This window comes from Heterocephalus glaber, unplaced genomic scaffold (assembly GCF_053883595.1).
Source record: "Heterocephalus glaber isolate CG9 unplaced genomic scaffold, H.glaber_assembly_v1.0 deba00001066, whole genome shotgun sequence".
NCBI classification, from domain to species: Eukaryota; Metazoa; Chordata; class Mammalia; order Rodentia; family Bathyergidae; genus Heterocephalus; species Heterocephalus glaber.
The window spans coordinates 874,523-896,154 of record NW_028258186.1 but is presented as its reverse complement, the minus strand read 5'-3'; the positions used below and the strand labels follow the sequence as shown (position 1 = coordinate 896,154).

Genomic DNA, 21,632 nt, shown 5'->3' with positions numbered 1-21,632 from the left:
CCAAAGAGAATAGCTGAATTCAATGCAATTTCTAGTTTTAGATTTTTGAGGAGTCTCCGTAATTATTTCCATAATAGTTGTATAGTTTACATTCCCACCAACAATGTAAAATGTTCCTTTTACCCTGCAGCCTCATCAGCATTTCTTGTCATTTTATTTTTTTCCACATTCAACACCTTTATTTTGAAAATCCAAATGTTCAACATGTTGAAAGTATTTATTTTCACTGTACAAAATACAGTCAAATACAAAATGGCATTCACTCCAAAATATTATTATTTCTGATTATTAGTCTTTTCTTAACAGAGGTCCCATTAAAAAAAAAGGTACTGCCAGGTGTGGTGCCACATGCCTGTAATCCCAGTACTTGATAGGCTGAGACATGAGGATTGCTGTGAGTTCAAGGACAGCCTGAACTACATAGTGAGACCCCATCTCAAAAAAACCAAAATAGTTACCTCAGTGTAATCTAAATAATGTCAAACTAATCCATGTTTGGAAATGTGTGTTATTTTATCTTTAATGTCCTTAATGTCAGCTTAGACTACTGTTAAATTATATATTTTTTCGTTTAAGACAGCAATTTCTTTCTCTCTTTGTAGCAAGTCAGTACCCAATCTCCCAATGCTTAGTGTTAAATCATTTACCAACGGTTCGAAACGGGAAAAGTCCTCCTTTAGATTATATACCTTTGGTTTTAGATCATTTGCAAAAGTCACTGTCTTCAGAACTTTAGCCCTGTCACCTTCTAAGCTTAAAAACCAATCTGTGTGCTTGATGTAATCATTCTTTAGCTCAGTCAGCATCTTCTTAACTGAGTTAATTCTTTGTGAATTTTCAGACGCTGTCTTTCAGAGCGTTGCTGTTTGGTCAGGGCTACTCGAGAGATCACCTGTGTTTTTTACTGCATTTTTTCTACATTTTCTGTTTTATTTCCTAGCTCTTGCACAGAGTCTGTCAAAGACGTTGCATCAGTTACTAACCCTGAAACCCGTCGTATATCTGTTTTACAGTTGTAATCTTGAGGCCAACGTCTTTTGCCGTGGAAGTCGCGCTTTGGTCTGCTTTTGCAATGTCTTGAGAAGGACTTGTCAAATTGTCCTTGAACATACCCTGTTTTTCAGTTATCCTCCTGGACCAATATTGTACCTTATAAATTTCCTCCTGTAGTTGCTTTAGATGAGCAGTGATTTGAAAAGCCTTCACCTGTTCCGTGAGAGCTTCACATTTCTGCCACAGGTCAGGCCCAGTCACATCTCCAGCCACAGCAGGCTCAGCCCCCGCGCACGCCGCCTGGGGCCTCCGGGCTCTTCCCGCCTTCGCTCCACTTTCCGCTTTGCTTTCCGGGGCTCCGCAGTGGCTGCCTTGGGCCCCGGCCTCTTCCGGTTCTTCACCTTGGCCATGACTGGAAGCCCTGTGGGAGGACCAAGATCCCGCGGCGGCAGCTCAAGCTGGGATGGAGGACGTGGCCTCCGGAGCCTCTTCGGGAAGCCTCGCCCCCTCACAGACTTAGTCCCGTTCAGACACCAGCCCTTTTCCACTCCAGGCCGGCTTCACAGCTTCCTGATGTCTTTCATTAGGTTGATTCCTAGGTATTTCAGTTTCTTGAATGCTATTGTGAAAGGAATAGTTTGCCCTATTTCTGTCTCACTGAGTCTGTTGTTCGTGTAGAGGAAAGCTATTGATTTTTGTGCATTGACCTTGTATCCACCTACTCTACTGAATTTGGTTATTAAGTCTAGAAGACTTTTGGTGGAGTTCTTGGGGTCTTCTATAGAGAGTATCATGTCATCTGCAAATAATGACAATTTGACTTCTTCATTTCCTATCTTTATTCCTTTTATTTCTTTCTCTTGTCTAATTGCTGTGGCTAATGTTTCCAAAACTATATTGAACAGGAGTGGTGATAGTGGACATCCTTGTCTTGTTCCTGATTTTAGTGTGAAGGATTTCAGTTTTTGACCATTAGTATGATGCTGGCTGCTGGTTTTTCATAGATGGCTTCTATCAGTTTGAGGTAGAGACCATCTATTCTAAATTTTTTGTAGGGTTTTTATCATCAATGCATGTTGGATTTTGTCAAATGCTTTTTCTGCATCTGTGGAGATAATCATATGGTTTTTGTCCTTGCCTCTATTGATATAGTGTATTACATTTATTGATTGCCTATGTTGAACCATCCCTGCATCCCTGGGATGAATCCCACTTGATCAGGGTGTATGATCTTCTTGATGATATTCTGCATTCTATTTGCCAGTGTCTTATTAAGGATTTTTGCATCTATGTTCATTAGTGAGATTGGCCTATAGTTCTCCTTTTTGGTTGGGTCTTTCTCTGCTTTGGGGATCAAGGTGATGCTTGCTTCCAGGAATGAATTTGGGAGTATTGCTTCCCTTTCAGTTTCGTTGAAGAGTTTAAACAGTAGTGGCAGTAGTTCCTCTGTAAATGTCTTCTAGAATTCAGCAGTGAAGTCATCAGGGCCTGGGCTTTTCTTAGTTGCTAAGTTTTTTTGGTTTTTTTTTTTGGTACCGGGGATCGAATTCAGGGCCTTGCACTTGCAAGGCAGGTGCCGGAACCACTGAGCTAAATCCCTGGCCTAGTTGGTAAGTTTTTAATTAGGTTTTCAATTTCTTTGATTGATATTGGGTTGTTTAGAATTTTTAGGTCTTCTTCATTCAGCTTTGGTATTTCATACGAATCTAGGAATCTGTCCATTTCTTCTGTGTTTTCCATCTTACTGGCGTCATTTAACTGTTTTGAACATGTACATCAGCGGTATTAAGTATATTCCCAATGTTGTTATACCATCACCATTATGCATTTACAGAAATTATTCATCATTCCAATTAAAAACTTGGAATATGTTAAACATTAATTTCCTGTTCTTATCCCCAGCCTCTTATAATCTCTAATATACTTTCTATTTAAGAATGTACCCCTTCTATGAAGCTAGACCCATATCTCTCACCTTGTACTAAAATCCAATCAATATGGATCAAATACCAAGGTATAAAAACAAAAACACTGAATCTGCTGGAATATGAAATAGATAAAACTCCTAAAGTCATCAACACAGGCAAGGACTTTCTGAACAGAACCTCAGTCACACAAAAGATAATACCAAGAATTAACAAATGGGAAAATATAAAAAAACTCCAAAGCAAAGGAAACCTCCAACAGAATAAAGACACAACCTACAGAGTGGGACAATTTTTTTCCAGCTACTCCTTTTACAGAGGACAAATATCTAGAATATATAAAGAGCAAAAAAATTAGACTCCCCTCAAACAAACGATTCAGTCAAAAATAGGCAATTAAAACGAATAGATACTTCTCAGAAGAAGAAGCACAAATGGTCAGTAAGTACATGAAAAAATGCTTTGCATCTTTGGCCATTAGAGAAATGCAAATCAAAACAACATTGAGATGCTGTCCTACTCCAGAAAGAATGGCTGTCATCCACAACTCAAAAAACAACAAATACTGGCAAGGTTGTTGGGCAAAAGGAACCTCTTTACATTGTTGGTGGGAATGTAAACTAGTATAACCACTCTGGAAATCAGTGTGGAAAATTCTCAGAAAATTAAAATAGAAATTTTATTTGACTCAGCTACACCTCTTCTGGGTATCTTCCTGAAAGAGTTAAAGACATCACACCACTGTGGTCCACGCATACCCACAAGTATAGTTGTACAATCTTGGAAGCGGCCTGTACAGCCATCAACAGATGGATGGATGAAGGAAGCGAGGGTTTATACACAATCAGTACTATTCAGCCATAAAGATAATTATGATAAATTTTGAGTCATTTATAGGAAAATGGATGCAGCTTGACACCATAATGCTAAGTGGAATAAATTAGATGCAAGAACGTTAAATATCACATAGTATTTCTTATATGAGGAACGCAAAACATAAATAATTTAAAGAGCAAAATAAAAGATAGATGATAAGAAACAGAGGTAAACTGTGGGGGAATGGGACGAGGTTCTGGGGATAGAGGGCGATAGAAGGGTGGGGAGGGGAAGGAGAAGTAAAAATGAGTAAGATGGAATATGTATATGTACCGGTTCCCCAAGATGAATACATATACTAATAAAAAAGAATGTGCTCATTCTAGATGCCACATATAAATGGAACAGTACAATGTTTGTCCTCTTATGTCTGCATTACTTCACGTAACATAATGTCTTCAAAGTGTATCAATGTTCTAGCCTGTATCAGAAGTTCATTCTTTTAAGGATGAGTAATATTTCACGTATGTAGCATGGTTTGTTCATTCATATGTGGATGCAGATGCGGGTCACTTCCACCTTTTGGTAGTGTGAAGAATGGTGCTGTCTACTTTGACATGTGAGTATCTGTTAGTCTCTGCTTTCAACTCAGAGGACTATGACCCTCGCAGTGGGCTTGCTGGACCCCATGATAGTTCTGTTGCACATTTTGAGGACCCACAAACTGTTTTCCACATAGAGTTGTACCATCTTGCATCCCTGTCAGTGAGGCACCAGGTCTCCAACTTCTTCTGTCCAACCAATTTGTTTCTTCCTATTTCTCTTCTGAGAATTGCTACCTTAATGGATGAGAAGTGGTCTCTCATTGTAGTTTTGATTGGAATTTTGCAAATCACTAGTGATGCTGAGCATCTTTTCATGCGCTTATTGGCCATGCGTATATCTGTGGAGCTATGTCTACTCAAGTCCTTTACCATTTTCAAATTGCATTAGTTGTATTGTTTTTTGTTGTTGAGTTGTAGAAGCTTCTTATATGGTATGGATACTAATTGTTTGCAAATATTTTCTCTGATTCTTGTGAGTTGTCTTTTTACTTAATAATGTCCTTTGCACAAATTTTTAAAGTTTTTAGGATGACCAATTTATTTATTATTTCTTTTGCTGCCTGTGCTTTTAGTATTGTATTCAGGAAATCATCACCAAATCCAACATCATTAAAATCCCCCCATGGTTTCTTGTAAGAATTTTTTAGTTTTAGCCCTTATGTTTAGGCCTTTGATCCACTTGGGGTTATTTTTTATACCTGGTATAAGATAGTGGTCCAGTTTTGTTTTTTGCATGTGATGTCCTTTTTCCAGCACCATTTTGTTGAAGGCTGCCCTTTCCATATTGAATGAATGGTCTTGCCACTCTTGTTGAGACTCTTTTAACCATATAGGCAAGAATTTCTTTGGGGCCTCTTGATTCTGTTCTCTTGGTGCATGTGTCTGTTCTTATGTCAGTACTGTGGTGTTTTGATAACAATAACTGTAGTTAGTTTTGAGATGAGAAGCATGAATCCTCCAACTCCGTTCTTTTTTGAGACTATTTTTGACTCTGAATTTTACTCCGATTTGTCAGTTTCTACAAAAAATGACATTAGGATTTTGATCGATTGTATTGAATCTGAAGATCACCTTGGGTTGAGTAGTCATATTAACATTGGGCTTCTGGTGGTTTTGAGATATTGTTATGTTTCCTCCAAGTTGTCAAATACATGAGCACATATTTGTTCCTAGCATCCCATCATGCTTAATGGCTACAGAACTGGGAACAACATCTCATTTCACTCCTTATATCAGTATATTATTACCTCTCCTTTTACGTCTTTTGGTAAGGCTAGAGGTTTATCAAAATTATACTTTTTTTCAAAGAACAAGCTTTTTGTTTCATTGTCTTTCCATACCACTTTTCTGTTTTCACTTTCACTGATTTCTGCTCTTGTGCTTATTACTTACATCTGCTTGCTTTGGTTTGGTTTTGTAGAATATTGAGTTAAGAACTTGGATTATTGATTGGAGACTTTCATCTCTGAGCCTTTATTGCTATAAACTTCCATCCGAGGACTGCATCAACTGCTTCACACAGATTTTGATACAGTGTGGTTTTATTTTCACTTAGTTCTCTATATTTTTAAAAATCTCCTTTGAGACTGTGACTATTATTTTCAAGTGTGTTGTTTAATTTCCAAGCCAGACTGGGCTCAAGCCAGCTCTTCATGCACCGGACCTTACTGTGCATCTCTGGGGTCACATATAGGGGCTTCAGGAACTGACCCAGGAGTGCCCCATTCATGGCAGTCTCTCTCGTTATTAAGGGTGTGTCCTCTGCTGTCTCCCCTCACCTTTCAGAGCAATGGGAGCACCACATCACCACCACAACCAGGAGGCCAGGGGCAGCCAAGGCCCCCGCAAATCCTGCAGGTAGGCACCACTTTGGGGCCAGGCCGAGGGGCTCCTGTGTTCCCTCCTTGTAGTGGGATGCACTGACTGTTTCTTTGTTTGTTTCCCCTGGAAGTCGATGACTTTAACTTGGCTGATGGTTTGGATGATGGAAATGACCGAGATGATGGCCCAAAGAAGCCCAGTGCAGCAGGAGAAGGTGAGTCCTGGCTGCTCAGAAGCACTCTGGGCCTGGTGGAGGACCCTAAAACAGTGTTGCTTGCGTTTTCTGCTCTTTGTATTGCCAGGGGGAAATCCTAAATAAGCCCATCTAGTCTCACTTGCTCTTTGTTGACTTAAAACTCACTGATTTTGGAGGTCACACAGTTAGTCTCTCAGTAGCTTGGCTGTAGATGACACCTCTGCCATGTGGGTTACGGTGGTTACCGTTGCCTAGGTTACTCTTCAGGGCCTGGAAGGCTGCTTTTGCTGCAGACACTGACTCTTCATGTGGGTCTGCAGATGTCCAATGGGTGCTGGGGTAGGATGGAAGGTGTGGCCTCTCTGCCTACATATTGTGTCTGTCTCCTCTGCTGCCTTAGCCTTTGGGTCCGATCCTTTCAGCTCCACATACAGGCCTGCTGATCTTCTGACAGTGTCTCATCCAGAATAATAATATAGGGTTAACTTGACTGAGACGCACCTAGGCTCTCTCTTCCCACTTTGAGGCTAAAGGCAGCCGCCAGTGGCCATGACGCGAGCTAAGAGCAACTTGTCTCCCTCCCTCATTCTCCCTCTTCTACATCTGTAACCTACAACTCCCCGGAGAAGCCGATTCGTGAGCAGGGATCTCTGTTTTCTAAGCTTTGACCACCAAATAAAGCCTTCATCTCTCCCCAGACTACTGTCTCTTAGACATTGGTTTTCCATGGGATGTGCTCCCAGACCTGGAGTCGGTAACATTAGGACTCCCTAAATTATTGAAGATGTCAAGAGCTTTAGCTCATGTGGGTTATGCCTATCAGTATTTATCATCTGAAAACTTAAATCTGAAATCTAAAATGAATAACACTAAACCCATACACTAATAGAAATAGCATATTTTTATGAGAAATGATTGGGCATGGCAAAACAAAAACAATTTAGTGAGAAGAGTGGCATTATTTTTCATTTTTGCTAATTCTCATAGTATTTGGCTTGGTAGGAGATAGCTGGATTCTCATATTTACGTCTCTGTTGAGCTGTGATTTATTGTTCTGATTAAAGTATATTATAAAATCTGGTCTATTTTTGCCCCTTCAATTAAAATTTCAATACACGCTTATTCCCTAAATCCACCAACCCAAAATTTTGAAACAGTAAAACATGAAGCTCCTTGAGAAATAAAATGGACAAAAATTTGACTTTCATTGCCCCACAATAACAGGATTACCTTTTGTTCTCCTAATCATTTTATTCCCCTACATTCTATTCCCTTCTCCTCACCATCTAGTCAATGATTGACGTATTTCTCACCAACAATAACTAGTTCAACTTCTACTTAAAGGATAATAATACATAACATGAAAGGACAGACTTGATCCCTAATACTAATCTCCTGTGTTTTATTTATGTGCTATCAGTAAATTCAGGCATAGCAGCCCCATATGGGCAGGGGTACCACTTACTAGGTCTCACAAAGACCGAGTCATCATTAGCGCAGTTCTTACCTCAAGGAATACCCATTTTACTTACTCCAGTACTAGTAATTATTGAAACTGTTAGCCTGTGTAGCCAGTCTGTACCTCCAGCCATTCCACTTACAGCCAGCATTACTGCCAGACATTCAGTACACCTTATCACAGGGGATACATGCGTCTTACCAACACTCCTTTAATTCCATTTATCATCCTGGTTCTTCTAAGAGTTGTAGAATTTGCTGTTGCCCTAATCCAGGCAGATGTATTCACTTCATTAACTCCTAATGACCCACCAGACACACACATGCCACAAGTTAACCCAAGGCTCTGGCTACTAACGGGCAGTTTTGGACCCCCTGCTTACACCAGCATAAGTAATACAGTTTCATTTGAACTCAAACACCCCAGTTCTTCTAGGGTCATTAACAGACCTATTAACAGTATGTCAGTGATGATGAGATGTAGTATAAGAAAGAATTTTCCAAGGCCACTATATGCTAATTGTCCCAGAAGGCCTTTGATACAGAATAATCTTATTTGCTGTGTCTTTTGGGGGCTCTTTCTGATCTAGCCCTCAAGTCCACCCCCTATGCCCGAGCTAGGGCCATGCTGACCACTTATAGGCATTGACCCACCTCACCCCCTAGAAGCCTCGCTACTGAATACATTGGTCCTCTTAGCTTCAGGAGGATCCACTACCTGGGCTCACCACAGTTGGACAGAGGGGAACAGAAAACACATAATTCAAGCCCTTCTTTTCAATCCTATTTGGAGTTTATTTTACTCTTCTCCAAGCCTCAGAATATCCTGAAACATTTGGCTTCTGCATCAATTAAATTTCCATTTCACATCTAATCATCACTTTGGATCTGAAGCAGCTAGCTGCCTGATACTGACACTTCATTGACATTGTACAAGTACTACTCTGTGTCTCAATTTATTGATGAGCGTCTTCTTACCTTAGTAGTAAGTAGTTCAGTTGACTTGTGGTCAGTTCAGTACAATCCAAAGGAAAGCAATAAGCATGTCCTTTACTCTACTGAGCAATACCATGTTAGCCACTCTATTCATTACCACTGTGTTCTGACTACCTCAAGCCTTTACTATACCAGCGTTTGAGATGGTGGTGGTGGTGGTGATGTTGGTGGCACTGGGGATTGAACCCAGGGCCTCACGCACGCCATGCACATGCTCTGCCAGTGTGCTATACTGCCAGCCCGAGCCTTTACTGGATATGGAAAAACCAAGCCCACTCACTGCAGCTTCATCCCTTAGAATCAGCCCGCCTTGCATTCTCTATAAAATTCTTCCTTGTAGCCATTACTTTCTTGCTGTTTGAGCTAGAAATTGCCATCCTCCTCCTTCTCCCATAAGCATCCCAAACAAACAGTATGACCCTAATTCAACTGGAGTCCTGGTCCTAATCTTTATTTTAGTCCTAGGCCTAGCCCATGAATGGCTCCTGAAAGGACTAAAGAGAGTACAATATGGTAATTAGTTTGAGCTAAAACAAATGATTTTTGACTCATTACATTAGGACTTTCCTTGTAATTACCAAAATGCCCTCAATCTACTTAAAGATCATTATAGCTGATATTGCATCTCTCCTGAGCATACAAATTTACAGAGCCCTCCCTGCTGTGCCTAGAAGGGATAGCGCTGTCTATATATATTCTCAGGGCTATTACAATTCTGAATCTACCCTACACCTACTATTTCTAGGACCAGTTATTCTGATGGTATCTGCAGCTTGTGGGGCTGCTGTGGGCTTAGCGCTACTAGTCATAGTCTCCAACACGTATGATTTAGACTGCGCGCAAAACTTCAGTCTCCTACAGTGCTAAAAATTCTCCCAACAGGTGTGCTAATTCTGGCTACAGCATCCTCCTAAAACTCTAATCTGAATCAACACCAATCGGCACGGCCTACTAATGAGCCTAGCCTCCTTGTCTAAATCAATCTACAATAATAACTAACTTCTCACTAACATTCTCCTCTGCCCTTTTCTAACACCAACAATTGACTCCTCCCCGAGTAATGAAGTCCGGGTCATCTATACAAGGAGCCAGACAGATAGGAGAATGGCACATCTCACTACTGGTCGCTTTACACTTCAACCCAACTCAATCATTATCTCAAGACGAGGGAATCAAAGAGAATAGTAATAAACACAGTTTTAATCTATGTCTAGAATACAAACATCACTAAATTTTTTACTTATTCATTATCAAATGTCAGTATTACCAACTTCCTGAATCCAATAATCTTTTTTTGAGGGGGGGAGGGTCCTGAGACAGGGTCTCACTGTGTAGTTCAGGCTGGCCTCAAACTCAGTGTGATCCTCCTGCCTCAGCCTCCTGAGTGGTAGGATTAGACATGCACACCACCACACCCAGCTCTGATCCAATAATCTCCTGAGAGTAGCATGCACTATAGTTTTTGTAGTTATAATACTATTATATGGTCTCCTCCTGTGATTACCAAAAGCACATGTAGGGGCCAGGGATTTAGCTCAGTGGTGCTGCTGCCTGCCTTGCAAGCGCAAGGTCCTGAGTTCCATCCCTGGTACCAAAAAAAAAAGCACATGTAAGGCACCAAGTGCTGCATGTGTAGCCCGAGCAGCTTACTCACACACGGGGGCTATGGTGTGATGCTAGACCCACTAACAGGTCTCATAGCGTCCCCATTCCTTTCTAATTCTGTTTTCATTGTATATGTTTGCGATTCATCTTGAGGAATCGGTATGTGTGCGTACATTTCCTAGACTATCATTACGAGGCATCATCATGACAAATAGCCCTCAGGTCACTGACTGCTTGCCCAACAGGAAGTCAGATGGCATCAACAATCCCAGTGCTTCCCAGCCAGACCCCATGAAGTTTGGCCCTGACTGTTGCCCCCAGCTTCACATTGTCCATGTTATTTTGCCCAACTGTCTCCCATAGGCAAACTGTACTGTTCCCCCGACAGCAGCATGATGGCGAGTTTGAGCTTTAGCCCCAGCGATTTGCCGGAGAGTTCATTCTCTTGATCTAACCTTGCAGGCCCTCTCCCAGTATTTGGCACACTCATCCCAGTGTATATCCACTCTGCAGCCCAGTTATAGCAGTGAAGAAGTGTCACATGCCAGTGACGTCCCACCCTTCACACCAGAGAGTGCCTCGGTGCCCTTGCATCTTTCCCCCTCCGACCCTACCTCTAAATGCTAAAATCATCTTAGGATTTCTATACTGTCTATATAGTTTAAAGCAGGAGTTTATGAGCCTAGTAAGAGAAGCTAAACCCTCCTTATTTACTGAACTGCTTACTCTGTGCTGCCATATCTAATAACAAGGCTTTCTTAACTTTGAAAGGATAGAAGCAATCTGTTGGTTTTAGGAACCAAAAAACGGGTGCAACTCCAAATAAAAGTAATAAAGCCATTTTCTTCCTTATTTGTCTTATCACTTCTTACTCTTACTACACCAAGTGCAACCTGTATAAGACATTTACACAAAACAGTCCTTATTGCTGCTATGATAAATCCTCAGTCCTCTGTGCTTTCTTACTTAGCCTAATTCCCACACTGCCATTTATACACCCGGGCCAGGAAATAATTTCTCTCCAATTGGCACTGAATAACAATCCAAGCTCTCCACCCAAATTGGAGTTTCAAACTAGATTATTTTTCAATTTCATTTATGTCTATAGCACCAAATGTTACGTGATCGATCAAGTTTCTTTATGCTATATGTATTCAGACCCAGGCACTGAATCAAACTTTCAGTACCTACTAATATTTCTCATCACAGTACTGATTGCTGTAACCCCCAAAATTTACTTCAACTTTTTACTGGGTCAGAGAGTACAGGAATCTCATCATTCCTACTCAATGGTTGATGGCATAGCCACACCGATGATAATACTGCAGCTCTACAAGCAGTTCTACATAAGCACATCGGAGATACCAGATTCCTTCTGTCTATGCCACAGTTCCCAGTGTATTTTAACACATAGGATCTTCAGCAAATACTCCACATCATGAGCCAGGCTCCGCCCGTTAATCAGCTCAATTTGATCTCCACCCAACTTCCCTCAGCAGCAGTGTGTGTTTGTTAACTCACTTCTACCCATCGATACAAAATAATGTTCAAGCAATAATGATATTCTTGGAGGCTGTTGCTATACTCTCTATAGCTGTTTGCACTCTGACACAAAGTGATAGTGAAAAACTCACATATTTTCCACCTCTAGCCAACTAGGGCTAACACTGGTTACCACTGGCATTAACCGGCCACATCTGGCATTTCTACACATCTACATCCCGTTGCTGTGCCCTGGACCCATTACTGTATTACACTCTCAGTGAGCAACAAGACATCTGAAAACTAGGAGCCGACTGGAAATGATGGCTTTGACCTTGGCGTCTGCCGACTGGCAGGCTAGCACTTACAGTCACACACAGGCTTTGCTTACAGGCTTCTGCTCCAAGGGCCTCACCATGGAATTGAAACCGTGTCTGGAACCAAGACCACCTCCCCTCCAGCTCCATATGTGTAGCGCATGCATCCTCTTCATGCCCTTCTACAACCCCGCTTTGCAAAGATAATCCCCTTCTGACGAACTCAATCAAATGCTCAGTTATTTTTCTCTCCTTGCTGACACAAAATACCCAACACCCAAAGTTAAAGGAGGAAAGGTTTATTTAGCTCACAGTTTGTACAGGTTTCAGCCCATAGTCAGCTGGCTCCAAGGCTGGGTGGCAGGACAGAGGGACATCACAGAGGAGAAACAGTCCATGGCAGGCAGGCAGCAGTTCATGGTGGCAGAAGACAGCAAAAGCAAGCAAGGGAACCTTAACAGCGTCTTCCTGCCCCCTTTATCTTATTTATACTTAGGGTGGGCAGCACCCACACCCTTAATCCTAGTGCCCCTACTCCCAGCATTGTGCCATGAATCAGTCCCACTCTCTAGATCCAGCCACCTCTGAAAAAGCCCCGCCTAAAACTGCATGAGGCTTTGGGGGACATCTAGACAAAAAAGGCCAAAAAAAGGCCTCATGGTCGGCAGGATTTTTGCAGATTACTTTATCTCCAATAACATCATTCTATAAACATTCCTCAAGTAACCATACCACTTTACCTTAAATTATCTGCACTTGTCCTAACTATTCTAGGGTTTGCCCTCACAGTAGAATTAAACCTAATGACTGCCAACCTAAAAAGTATTCTCCTCAAAAACTCCAAATTTCTGTAACCTCTTAGGACGTTTCCCGCTAACTATTCACCACCTAAATAAAAACTTATCAACTAGTCAAAACATAGCATCCACTCTTGTAGGCTTAATCTGGGTGAAAAATAGCCCCCCCATACCTCTAACACTCAAATAATTGCCTCAACTATCACCCCAGGCCAAAAAGCTATAAACTTTATTTCCTTAAGCTATATTTCCTTTCATTTGTTGTCTCTGTAATCCTGCCATTATTTCTAGTAATTTAATTTCCATGAGTAATCTCAATTGCAAGAAAACACCTACAAGTAATGATCAGCCAGCTAATCAGCAACCATAACTATACATAGCAGCCACCCTACAGCATCTTCGTGAAGAAAATCAACTCCTCCCTCATTGTAAATTACTCAATCTCCTAGACTGTTGAATTCAGTGGTAATTTCCAACTCATCATACTCTTAAATCACAAAACCCACCAACAATCCCATTAAAAAACCTAATAACAACATACTTCAAATAACCACACTAGAACCCCAAGCCTTAGGATACTTCACTGTAGCTATCATGGTAGCATAATCTAACACCAGTAATACCACTCTAAATAAATGAAAATACTATTGAACCCAAGGGAGATTCACCAGACTTTAATACAATAACACATCCGACCCTACCACTTAAAATTGAACCCAGTCCATCATAAATAGGCAAAGGTTTTGAAGAAAAACTTATAAAATTTGTCATAATAAAGTACTTAATAAGAGCACAATGAATATAATAATAATAATTCCCACAAGGAATTTAACCATGACAAACAACATTAAAAAATCGTCATTGCATTTCAACTATAGCAATATTAATGACCAACATTCAAAAAACTCATGCCCTAATTGAAATTGTCAACCATTCATTCATTGACTTGCCTGCCCCATCAAACATCTCAGCCTGGTCTTACAAATTATCAGTGGACTATTCCTGGCCAAACGCTACACAGCAGGCACGACTACCTCTCTCATCTGCTTCATTGCCTAGATGCGGACCATGGCTGAATCATCTGTTGTCCCCACGCAAACAATGTCAGTATTTTTGTCTGTTTCTGGATGTGGATGATGCCTTTATTACAGCTCCTCCGCTTTCCTGAAAACCTGAATTGTTGGACTTCTACTGCTGTTTTCACTTACAACTGCAGCATTTATAGGTTATGTCCTACCATGAAGACAAATAGCATTTCGAGGGGCAACAGTTACTACTAATCTACTATCAGCTGTCCCCTACATGGGAACTAACCTGGTAGAATGAATCTGAGGCACATTCTCAGCTGATGAAGCACCTGTAACATAATGTTTTGCATTCCACTTTATCCTACTGTTCATTGTAGCTCTTGTAATAATTCACCTACTCTTTCTCCATCAAGTAACCCATCTGGTATAAATAAATTCGGCCTGACAAAATTCCATTCCACCACTACCACCCAATGAAAGATACCCTAGGTTTTCTGTTCATAAATCTAGCACTACTAATACTAGACCTATTCTCCCCTGACTTTCTAGGTGACCCAGATCACTGTACACCCACAAACCTCCAAACACTGCCCCTGTTAAAGCAGAATGGTATTTTTATTTACACACACAGTCCTATGATCACTCCCCAGTAAACTTGGAGACATATTAGCCGTGGTATTTCAGTCCTGAGTCTAGCTGTTAGCCCTGTAGTCCACTCATATAAACAATGAGGCATAAGAATCTGCCCACTAAGCAAGTGCCTGTTTTGAATCCTAGTAGCAAATATTACGCTTAAACGAGTCAGAGGCCAACCAGTTAACACTCCTTCACCAGTATTGGACAAATAGCATCTACTATTTCTTCATTATTCTAATTCTTTTTTTTTTTTTTTTGGTACCGGGGATCAAACTCGGATCCTTGCGCTTGTGAGGCAGGCGGCAGAACCACTGAGCTAAACCCCCAGCCCCATTATTCTAATTCATATACCATTAGCAAGTTTGTTAGAAATAAGTACCTCAAATGAAGAGTTGTCTCTGAATGAGCTAATTACTCTGGTCTTGTAAATGAGAAAGAGGAACCACTGTCCTGGGGGAAATCAAGGGAGCAGCCCAGAACTCCCATCAGCACCCAAAGGTGCAGTTCTGCTCAACCCATTCCCTGACCCTCCCTCTTTCAGATGGCCGGCCAGTGTTAAGTGTTATATAACATTGAGAAAATAATACTTTATTTTTACCATATCTTCTCACACCCTGTGTATATTGTGCATTCTGCTTCTTTCCTCATCCATGATGTACTAAATATTAAATGTTTTATTGTCCATGAAATGTGTGTTTAACCAACATCAAGACATTTACCCCATGCCTGTAATCATGTACATAAAACTGTTCTGTAAGATGTACCCATTTAATTCTCTAGTTCGCATCTCAGTTACTGACCATACGCATATTCTTAAGTACATTTCTTTCATTAGTATTATGTAGGACATAATGCCACTGATGGTACATAGCACACACAGTCAGACCAATCCTCGTCAACATGCATATAGCCTCCAATTTTGGTTCCTTAATCTCCCATCTCTGTGAAACCAGCAACCTGCCAGGGAAGTGTCCCTCTTCTTGCCCCCAGCCCAAGCCTGTGGAGGTTTCGCTCCTGAAACTGTACTTGGCATCTGGTTCTTACATCAGGGCCATTCAACCTAAGATGACTGCATGTTCCCCTTAAATAAGACACCTCAATGGACTAATGACCGATTGACCCTCCATCACACGTAACTGTGGGGTCATGAGTTGGGTGTTTTTTAATTTGGGGGAACACTATGTTTCAGCATAGCTGTCAAGGTATGGTGGCAGTCAGTTAACTTGTACCTGGACCTATATTGAATATTACATAAAAACCCTAAGGTACTAACTGCACCTATACACATGACATGCACACATCCATAACTCACTATGAATGATTTCCGGAAACTCCCTACCTCCGTTTTCCAGTCTTAAATGAACCCATTACATAATTTATTTCATGTAAGCAAACCATGCGTAATATATGTATCGATTTACTCTTGCCAAACCCCCAAGAGGCACACCCTGTACAATTGATGAGATTGAACCCAATTAAAAATTTAACTAAAACCAACTTTTCACCTAGCTGACTTGAATTTTAGAGATAAAAAAATCTTTAAAGATCCCTAAGCTTGCTGAACTAGTAAGTTCTACTTCTTATTTTATAGGGTCCTAATTTTTCCCCTAGCACCTGCAAAGTAATTACATATCAACTCATTTTAAAACTTCTCTACATAATTAACAATTCAACTGAAACCAGATTCCATCCAATTCCCTATTAAGTTAACACTTAGCATGCATGAATTCTGTCTTTAGACTCCCTGAACTAACAAAACCTGCTCCCTTGTTTTATGAAATCTAATTTCTTCTTGCTAATACTTACATGATAGTTATAAACTAGTCCCATTTAGCAAAGAGTTCCTCTAATGTGCTGCTCAATAATTAAAAACTTAAATGTAGGCAAAAGACTGTTAGTTGATGTCAGTTAATGTGTAAAGTAAGGCATGGGAGTGTCTACGTGAGGTTTTTGACTCCGTATACATAGGTTTGGCGCTCGCCCTTTTTTTAATCACTAGTGCAGTCACACACATGAGCACCTACAACCCTGTTGGAAAGCCCTCCCGACCCTACTGACCCAAGGAGCACACTCCTCGGCCCACTGTGCCTGGAAATACTTTCCATCTCACCTCCTAGAACCCCGAACTCTTCTGCCAGACTCCTCTGTGAGTTTGCAGTTACTGCATTGAAAAGTCACCAGAAGCTCCCAGAAGTAAGACAGCACTCACTTGCCCTCTGACTGCTTCCTCTGTCTTGCAGGTAGGCTGCTGAGATTTACATTGCAGTCAAGGTGTTGACCAGGGCTTCGGGGCTCATCCGAGGTCGGGTTCTCTTCTGAGTTCATCTGGTTGTTGGCAAAGTACATTTCCTTTCAGCCTAGCTTCTTCAGAACCAGCAGGAGAGAGCGAGACAGACAGACAGACCAGGGTGGGGGTGGGGGGAGAAAGAGACTCACTCTTTGCTTCTGGTGTCTGAGTTTAGGGAAAGCCAAAACTTGCTTTTAAAGGAGTCATTTGATGAAGGGAGGACTCCCCACAATAACTTTCTTTTTGATCAATGTATGTTTTTTCTTTATTTTTTGTGGGTACTGGGAATTGAGGCCAGGGCAATTTGCATTAAACTACATCACAGATCTTTATTTTGGGCTATGGTCTTACTAAATTGCCCGGGCTGGGCTTGCACTTGTAACCCTCCTGCTGCAGCCTCCCCAGTAGCCAGCACCCTTGGCTTCATGTGCCTAACGGTGCCACCCCCACTGAAGGGGTGGATGTGTCCAGCACCAGTGACACTGACAGGAGACAGCCTCCGGCACCCTCCACCTCCAGCAAGGAACTGGTTTCTTTCCTATTCTGAGCATGGAGGTTGGGGCCTTGCGGTGCTGAGCGGATCCTCCCACCCAGCTGTGTTCTTCGTGCCTCGAGGGTACCCTTTGGCAGAACTGGCGATTCTGTCTGTGAATGCTGGGCAACATTAACCCATACTGATGCATGGCTGATGTGTTTTTGTCATTGATACGCATATATTATTTTTTCTAGGATTTTCAGACAAAGATCTTGAAGAAATAGTAGGCGGTGGCTACAGACCTGATAAAAATAAAGGTAGGAGTGCTGATTTGTCCCATTATGCGTCTTCTGGTTACAGAGGTGAACTGAGCCATTCTCTCCAAGCCACTGGGAAATGGAGGAAGTCACCAGGCGCCCCAGTGTGGAAGTCACGGGTTCCTTGTGTGGAACTGTGTAGGCCATGCAGCCACCTTGGCCAAGCCACACACGTCCCAGCTCTCCCCAGGCCAGCGAGCCACCTGGGTGGCGTTCCATGCCTGCAGAGTCTGCATGACTAGAGCCTGTCTCTCGTGCAGACGGGAGAGTGACGTGTTGTGACAGACGTTTGTTTAAGATGGCTTTTAAAATACCTTTGTATTTTGAAATGCGAGGTGTGATCAAAATATAGGGTGATTGTTTACATTTTTAAAAATTTATTGCAAAGACACATTGCCATTGATCCCCCTCAGTGGCACTCCACACTCCAGCTGCTGCTTTGAACACACTCATCCCATCGTTCTCGCCACTTCCTGAAGCAGCGCTGGAGTCCTCTTTCGTGAGAGTCTTTTTAAAGTGTGCTCAGAAATAGGGGGGATGCTGCTGCCGAGCACCATCCAACAGAAAGGCAGCTCACAAAAACATGACGCTGTGTCCTTGTCCACCTTATTTATCAGATCTGGCACCGTGTGACTTTTCGCTCTTCCCCCCAAAGTCGAAATGACCATGAAATGCAGATGTTTTGAATCGATTCAGGATATGGAGGCAGCCAGGACAGTGCAACTAAAGACACTCAAGAAAGAGGACTCAAAAGCTGCTGCAGCAAGTGGCAAGAATGATGGGATGAGTGTGTTCAAAGTGAGGGGGGGTCCTGAGGGGATTCACGGCAATGTGTCTTTGAATATAATACATTTTTTTAAAAATTAGCCATTCACCATATTTTCTGATTGGACCTCATGGTGTAGGACTCAAAACAGGCTGTAAAGATAGTTCAGGAGAGTTTGTGTGTGCCTTCAGCCTAGCTGCCCTGCGGATTGCGTCCTGTGTACTCAGCACGCTGTCCACCCGGAAGCTGACAGCACCGTACCAGGAGGTCACTACAGCCCTCACACAGTCTGTCACGCTTGGCATGCCCTTGTACGTCTGTGTGTTCATGAAAACCTATGAAATATCATCACGTGTGCACGGTCAAGGGGCTGAATGGTTCCATCCCCAAACTACCAGTGACTGGAACCTCTTCATTGTAGTATGCGTCAGATCTGACGCCGAGGATGGTGAGGGTTACTAGCCAGACACTCAGTGTTGGGACTTGTGGCTGGAACTTGTGCCTGTTGCAGTCACACACGTGGATGTAAGCTGTGGTCATAACTTGGGCCCTAACCTGGGTGTCACCTGAAACCCCGAAGGCTGCTCCTTTCGAGAGCGAGCTGGGTGCCTTATATGCAGGACCAGTGTTCTCTCCCGATCAAAGGGGGCAGTGTGGAACCTGTCCTTCGAAACTCCTTCCCGCGCAGTGCCATCTCTAGGAAAAAGCCCTGTGAGCCTCGAAATGAGACTCATGGTGTCAGGAGAACACAGAGCATTTAAAGGGCAAAGCCAGCAAGTTAGCCAGTTACTCCTGGGTGGCAAATGGCATTTCCAGATGGGAGCTGAGGCCAGGCTGAAGGTCTGAAGGATGTGTCGGGCTTTTCTTCACGACAGGACTTGTTCCAACAAAGCCGAAGAGCTAGGAATGTCTTTAACTGGGCTCACGTTGGAACCCGTCTTGTAAAGAATAGTCAGTTGTTAGCTACAGTTACGGCCTCTGCCATTGTGGGTGTCAGCAGCAGAAGATCCTGGCATCCTGGCGAAAGGACAAGTGAGAGGCTGAGACCTGGTTGGGATCCGTCCAGGACAGGACCCTGAGGTGCACTCCTCTAACAGAATGCAAGGGAAGGCCTCGCATTTACAGGCGGTCCACATGTCGGCAGAAAAAGAGCCCTATGGGTGTATTCCCTGCTTCGGGTCTTGAGGCCATGGCCTCAGCAGTACTTTCGGTGTGTTTCTGAAATAGTATGTGGAGTTGTTCCGTATGTCGGCTGGGGGACAGTGCTTTCCCTGACGGTGGGCAGCACCCTCCTGTGACACCCTTCCCTCCCTCCTGCTGCCTGGCTGGGATTGTCCCGCTTTCTCCCACCAGTTTTACCCTTTGGCCGGCCCTCGGCTGGGGTCAGGAACTTGAGCCCGTTCTGTTTCACCCCCGTGTTGGCTTCGCCTCCCCACTGTGGTCCCCGGGAATCCTGTGACTTTGCTGATCACCTTCTCCTGACATTCTTCCCTCCTCACTCACTGCCTTGTTCCCTGCCACCCTGCCCTGCCCTGCCCTGCCCGGGGGACTCTGGCTCGTGTGTCCAGGCCAGTGCATCCCTCTCTGCCAGTGGACGGGGAAGGCATTGGAAGCCGAGATGTGAGCGCGTTCACAGCTCCGTGGCGCTCGCGTTTCCGAGCATGGTGGCAGGCGGGGGTGGCGGGACCAGCTGTGTGCTCCCCACACTCCACTGCCCATTCGGTGGCAGCGTGCAGCTCTAGGTGCCTAGCGGGCCATCTTCCCGCCGGCCCTTGGCTACCCTCGTGTGGAAGGCAGGAGAGGCAGTGGGCTCCCCGTGTTGGCTCTGGTGAGGGCCTGACCCCGACCCCACCTCCCAGTCACAGCTGGCAGCCCATCCCAGCACCCAGCTTCCGGGGCAGCAGTGTTCCCAGCTGGAGCCCCTTGCTCTCCCTGGTTACCTCCACCATCTCGGCCTCTCCCGCCCGTTCCGTCCGGCGATGCCACGCCTTTACAGTGGAGTCCGACTCATTTGTCACTTTGTGCTCCTTCTGGGGTGTCCCCACTCCCCTGGCAGGGTTTTCTTGTGTCCCCTTGCTCGTAGACAGTAAGGTCCGCTCTGTGATATGCCATGCTGTGGGTTTTGCCAAAGGGAAGGACACAGCGGCTCCCTGAAGCCCAGTGTGTCTTCTCTCTGTGCAGTGATTGATCTGTTTGCTGTCTCCATGCCTCCGCCTTCCCCAGGGCCATATATTGAAACCTTCCCAATGGCTTCTCAGCTCTATTTTGTCACTAAGTAGTGTCCTGTGTACAGAAGTTCCACGCACTTGCTGAAGGCTGCCTCGGTAAACATGAACAAAGCTGCTGCAAGCATTTAGAAACATTTCCACACAGGTTTCTGTACACGCTGTCACGGCTCACTTAGGTGAATACTAAGGTGTGGGATCACTGGATCATATCGGTGCCAGCTGTCGTGCTGTCTTCTGCAGCAGCTATACCATCTCACACCCCCGGAAGGATGGCAGTTCCCATTGTTCCACATCTTTGGGAGCGACTGGTATTGTCAGCTTTAAAAAATTTTAGACTTTCTAAGAGATGTGTAGTAGTATCTCGCTGTTGTTTACACTTGCATTTCCTTAATGAGAAATTATGTTGAGCTGTATGTGTGCATGTGTGTGCATGCACGTGTGCGTGCATGGTGCTGGGAATTGAGTGTAAGGCCTCGCACATGCTGGGCCAGTGCTCTATCACTGACCAGCCTCCCCAACACATTTTTTTATTTTCTTATCTTACATTCCCTGGTGGAGTCTGTTCATACTGTTTTGTTTCCCCCGTTTGAAATTTGGGGTTATCTGTATTCCTTCTGTTGACTTTTATCAGTTCCTTATCAGGTCTGCTCTTGAAAACATTTTCTCCCATCCTGTGGCTTGTCTTTCTCCTCCCTACACAGGGATGTTTGCAAAACGAGAATTAATTTTTAGAGTTGAGTGTATCAGTTTTTTTCTATAGGTTCTGCCGCCACGTATAGCAACACCAAGGGCATCAGGGTGTTGTCCTGGGTCTTGAGGAACGGTAGGGTTCTAGCCCCTCCATTTAAGACTCTGCTCCGCCTCAAGCTCATTTCCGTGGGTGT

The 21,632-nt window shown here is 43.4% G+C and overlaps 1 protein-coding gene and 1 pseudogene across 10 annotated transcripts in view; one reads left to right on the top strand and one right to left on the bottom strand.

Annotated features, from left to right (window-relative positions):
* The window catches only part of Cd99l2 (CD99 molecule like 2), a 75,942-nt gene that overhangs the window by 41,240 nt on the left and 13,070 nt on the right, over positions 1 to 21,632 (top strand). For all 10 annotated transcript variants that reach the window (XM_013069029.3, XM_087209780.1, XM_087209777.1 and 7 more), the window contains exons 3-5: positions 6,125 to 6,196; positions 6,291 to 6,374; positions 17,692 to 17,754. In XM_013069029.3, coding sequence (XP_012924483.1) covers positions 6,125 to 6,196; positions 6,291 to 6,374; positions 17,692 to 17,754 — 219 coding nt within the window. The remainder of the gene's footprint in view (positions 1 to 6,124; positions 6,197 to 6,290; positions 6,375 to 17,691; positions 17,755 to 21,632) is intronic.
* Positions 480 to 6,068, bottom strand: LOC106008599 (inhibitor of nuclear factor kappa-B kinase-interacting protein pseudogene; annotated as a pseudogene).